This window comes from Nicotiana tabacum, chromosome 16, assembly GCF_000715075.1.
Source record: "Nicotiana tabacum cultivar K326 chromosome 16, ASM71507v2, whole genome shotgun sequence".
NCBI classification, from domain to species: domain Eukaryota; kingdom Viridiplantae; phylum Streptophyta; class Magnoliopsida; order Solanales; family Solanaceae; genus Nicotiana; species Nicotiana tabacum.
Window position 1 is genome coordinate 124767514 of NC_134095.1, and position 5216 is coordinate 124772729.

At 35.2% G+C, this 5216-nt stretch overlaps 1 protein-coding gene across 1 annotated transcript; it reads right to left on the reverse strand.

Annotated features, from left to right (window-relative positions):
• Positions 1–1211: 1211 nt before the first annotated feature.
• On the reverse strand, positions 1212–4002 carry LOC107809597 (F-box/FBD/LRR-repeat protein At1g13570-like). Its single transcript, XM_016634257.2, has 4 exons — positions 3853–4002; positions 2074–2910; positions 1780–1938; positions 1212–1690 (listed from the first exon to the last, which is right to left on the reverse strand). The coding sequence occupies exons 2-4, from the start codon at positions 2884–2886 to the stop codon at positions 1394–1396; spliced, it is 1269 nt and encodes a 422-aa protein (XP_016489743.1). The 5' UTR covers positions 2887–2910; positions 3853–4002; the 3' UTR covers positions 1212–1393.
• Positions 4003–5216: the final 1214 nt, after the last annotated feature.

The window sequence follows — 5216 nt, forward strand, 5'->3', positions numbered from 1 at the left end:
TTGATCAGTTTAGATACAAAAATCATAGACCTTTGGTACTATGGCACAATCTAATTGAAAACTCTTCATTTGATGCAACCAATGGACTATTGACTTCATCTAACAACCAATGTGATTAGGGGTGGCAATTTGAGCCCACCCCATTTGACCCACCCAACCCATCCAAGGTTGGGCTAGTCATTGACCTGCCCATTTGTTGAACTTAGCCTATTTTGACCTAATTCATTTCAGCCCACCCAAAGTTGAGCTGATTTTTAGCCCAAAACAATCCACGAGAAAAATTCATTTACTAAAATATATTTAAAATAACTTTTTTTTGTCTGATATGTTATATATGATTTGATAATTAAACAATTCATAAGAAAACAATACACATCAATTAAAGCTTTGGTAAGAGTTGAACGGATTGGACTATGACCCAAATTGTAGCCCAACTTGATCCAACCAATTTCAGCCCAAGTTACTTGTGAACCTGTCATTGACCTGCCTATTTATTGATTGAGCCCATTTTGACCCGCCCAAATTCAGCCCAACCCGTGATGGTAATTTTACGAGAAGAACGAATAGTATAATCGCAGTTTGCTCCAACTCTAGTATCCTCACTCTGCTCACAGGCAATAGAGAGTGAAATAATTGCAAGATCGCATTTCAGGTTTCTGTGGAACTCTCAGAGCATCTTGTATCCCCTAGTTTCACTTCAACCTCGGCTCTACATAATGCTCATCTGAGTTGTAGGGATGCTCTGTTTCTAAATCGTCAACCATTTCATTGTATGAAATCACTATGTTATTGTTTACAGAATAACAATTCTTACATTGTTATTCACTGTTATAACAATCTATACATGGTAATCCATGCATAATTAATTTATGATACTAACAACATCCCATAAAGGTATTTTTGAAAACAAATACTCCGTATTACTTAGTTACAACCTTTGAGATTATGCAGATTTTGGTACAACAATAAAACTAATCCAGTATTTATTTCAACTGCAACATAATCACCATATTATAATCTGTGTAACTTCCCTGAGAACCAAAGGACACCTAAAGGTCAAGTATATAGGTAATGTTTTGCTATAGACCAAATTTCCAAGTAGTTATCCTTGTATATAAACACTTCCCCCACCAGTGATGTCAAAATAGCATCCTTCCTTTGATTTGTCTCTAGATGTCAAATACACAAATCTTTTCTGACCAAACACAGTATAACATTTAAAAAAAAATAATCAAAATATCTAGTATGATATCCATAAAGTAAAAAGTTGTGAACTACACATATCATGCTACTGATTCTGGTAAAGACTTCCAGATCAATTTTCTTTGCTATAGGGGAAAAAAAGAAAGGAATAGAGCAACAAAGAGGAAAGAACATACGCTTGTACATGAACCTATAATGGCTCTTGAACAAATTTGACTGTAGCTAAAGGAGAAGCCCGTCGAAAAGTTAACAAATCAATCAACATTTTCACCACTTTATCCGTGACATATATAGTAGGAGCAACAATCATTTGTTCAAGCACAGGCGAATGTCCAAGTAAGAATTTGATAAATGCTATTTCATGCGGCAGACCAGAGAAATCAGACATCTGGACAATCTTCAGTTTACCGAAAGTGCAGTCAGCAGGCCAGTCTTTCTCCCAAAAGTCCAGATCATAAATATCAGTTGTAGTTGTGATTGAGGAACTCTGACAAAGACAAGGTGCATAAACAGGAGCATTTTGTGAAAACCTATATCGTTTAGAATAAGAAATCAAACATTTTGACTAATACTTACTGATATCTGAAGCTCTTCTAGATTAGGGGAGCTCACAATCAAGCGAAGCACAACAAGTAACTCTTTCATGTCTTCAAAACTAACTTGGTACAGTTCAATGAACTTCAGATTTTGATACATAACGGGAAAGCTTCCTTGCTCATTACCTATACTCAAATACTGCGCACACACCACACACAGAGGGTGGAAGGAGGGGTTAGACTATAGATATTCAATCTGTAATTAAAACATTTCCGGAAAAAGAGATACATGAAAGTATTTTATGATCCGACGAATTTCGGGAAAGAACCTTACTTTAGTGAAGTAAATATGGCCAATAAGCCTCTCAAGGCGAGGAACACAACCAAGAAACTTGTCAAAATTGCAACCTGAGCTTTGTTCAAAGTGCTCAGCTATATCATCAGTCATATACATAGCAACTGAAATGCCGATCAAATGTGGGGTGTTCTCAAGGCGTATATCCTTAAATTCACCTTCCAAATTCAAATATTTGAGATTTGGTGCTCGAATAGTAAGCTCCAAACTGTCAAAATATGACAAAGTCAAGCTCTCAAGAAGAGGGCAACTCGAGATCAGACCTTCAATATCATGTGGAGGAATGATAACTTGCTGCAGGCTAAGGTGCTTCAAAGACAAGAAGCCTTTGAAATTTGGAGGAGGGTTTAATTCACATCGAACAAGCACCAAATGAGTCAACTTCGGACAAAAGAACAGACAAGAAGGTGCTCTAAACCAGTCATCTTCTCCTATATCAATAATCAACTCTTTAATATCTTTACGCGAAAGGAAAAGTAGCCATTGATCTAAATCAGGAGAAGTTGGTGAGTAGGAAGTATTCAATTCAAATTTGTGAATTGGTCCGTCATGAAGAAACAGACAACGAGTAATGAAATTTACAAGATTGCAACTGATAATTGCTTTGTCCTGGCAAGGAATCAGACATGTGTCATTAAAAACAAGCTCCGTAATGGTTGCCCACTTGTATCTCCATTTCCTTGATAATACGCTTGTCCTTACAGCATCTAGTAATGGAAGTTTAATGAGGATGGTTTCTATGATACTTTGAGGCAAATCACTTATTAAATCTCTACCCGAATCAGTGTCCATTCATCAACTTCAGTTGAATAATATCTGCACAAAGATCAAATTCAACCTCTCAACTTTCAGAAAGACAACTGAACTCTTTGTTACAGATTCAATTTAAAGACCTAAAGAAAGTTACACTACTTTTTCCTCATAAAAAGAGCATTCAGAAAAGACATCACACTGTTAATTGTCAACAAACAGACCCTCTTTTAGAAAACTTCAAATTATACGAAACTAATGAGATCTCTCTGTCTGCACCACTTCATTATGCAGAAAACGGAGAAATGGGACAGAAAATAAATTATAACACAATATCACAACCTCTTAACCTATCCCCCCACCCAAGCAAAAGGGCAAGGGCAGATGTAGAGGTAAAGTTATGGATTGGCCAAACAGGCTCTTAGTGACCCCATATATATATATATATATATATATATATATATATATATATATATATTGATTTCGAACCCATAAATCAAATGAGTTGTGGCAGAATCTCGAACTCGAACCCACAAAGTTCAAATCTTGGATCCGCCTGTGGACTAGAAGGTGGGTGCACATAAGCATTTATGCAAAGAGACTGTTTCCACGACTTGAATTCATAGACTACGAGTAATCAAATGAGCAAGTATACCGTTGCATCCCTACCCTCAATAGAATAAAACTTAATATGGGTCTCAAAGAAAATGTACAACTTGTAGTCATCAAAATCAATGGAAAGAAATTTTTAAAATCATGTATTTGCTAAATCCCAGAATCCCTAATTCAAGAATTTTCCGATCAACAAAACAAACACACACTTAATGTCTACATCATATATAGCCTATAAATCAACAGATAAATTTAACCTCTATCAACTTTTTGGACAAAACCCATATCAAAATTAGCTAATTTAATCACACCCAGATGATAAAAATGTAATCGTTAACAAAAAGCTGTACAGTACCAAAGTATAAAGCAAAATAACAGTTCAATTAAAAGGTAAACCTGAGATTGAATTTGAAGGGGCTCTTGAATTTTTCGGACAGTTGATTCTGTTAAGTTTCTGATCGGTACATCGGTCGAACAAGACAGGAGACAGGAAAATGATACGAATTACATGCGGGGATGTCTGCGAATGCGTGACAAGTTGATGTTGCTACATATGACGGCAAATTATGAAATGAAATATAGTACTCCAATCTGTAGTTTATTAAAAGTATAAGGACCTGTCATGTATTTTGAAAATTATATTTCACCCTCTAAAAAATTGTTGAATTTTAGGACTTCTTGGTGCTCTTGTTATCTTTTTTTTTTGGGGGGTGAGGGGATTGAAAAAATTAAATAAACTCTTAAAATATTTTATAAATGTTATAAAATAAAGACGGTAAAGTAAAAATAGGGATAGAGAGAAACTGATATATTATTCGACTTCAAACTCATGTACATAATGAACTGAAATCTCTTCTACTTATAGAAGAAAGGAAGCTGATGTGTAAGTTGTTACTATACCAGATATGGATAATCTTCTACTGAGAGTAATGTTTATCTATAACGGAGTACTGAAAGAATAAGCTCATTGTACCAGGTATAGATAATCTTTTACTGGGGGTAATGTTTATCCGTAATGGAGTATTGAAAGGATAAACTCATTATACCCGGTATGGATAATCTTCTACCGGGGGTAGTATCCATAATGGAGTATCGAAAGGATAAGCTTATTATATCCGGTATGAATAATCTTCTACCGGGGGTAATATTTATCCATAACCGGGTACCGAAGTGATAAGCTTCTTCAGGAGGCTTATTTCCAATAGAGTATTAAATAGATAAACATCTTTACGGCGGAGTCTCATATGGATAAGCTTCTTCAGGAAGCTTATTCACAACGGAGTACTAAATAAACATCCATAATATAATATATTTATAACACTCCCCCTTGGATGTTCATTAAAAGATAATGTGCCTCATTAAAGCCTTACTAGGAAAAAACATATGGGAAAAAATCCTAGTGAAGGAAAAAGAATACACATATTTAGTAATACGCATTGCTTGGTGCCTCATTAAAAACTTTATAAGGAAAATCCCATGAGAAAAAACCTTAGTAAGGAAAAAAGAGTGCATCGCGTATTTTACTCCCCCTGATGAAAACCTTGTTTTAAATATTTGAGTCTCCGCATTCCAATCTTGTATACTATCTTCTCAAAAGTTGAAGTTGGCAAAGATTTAGTGAATAAATCTGCTGGATTATCACTTGAACGGATTTGTTGCACATCAATGTCACCATTTTTTTTGAAGGTCGTGTGTCTAGAATAATTTTGGTGAAATGTGCTTCGTTCTATCTCCTTTTATAAATCCTCCCTTCAATTGGG

Excerpts from the sequence above, each read along its gene's own strand:
- LOC107809597 (XM_016634257.2), bottom strand. The coding sequence starts at position 2,886 with ATGGACACTGATTCGGGTAGAGATTTAATAAGTGATTTGCCTCAAAGT. Across the intron at positions 1,939-2,073 it reads GCCATATTTACTTCACTAAA|TATTTGAGTATAGGTAATGA; the intron begins GTAAGGTTCTTT and ends GTGTGTGCGCAG. Across the intron at positions 1,691-1,779 it reads TAGAAGAGCTTCAGATATCA|AGTTCCTCAATCACAACTAC; the intron begins GTAAGTATTAGT and ends TGTCTTTGTCAG.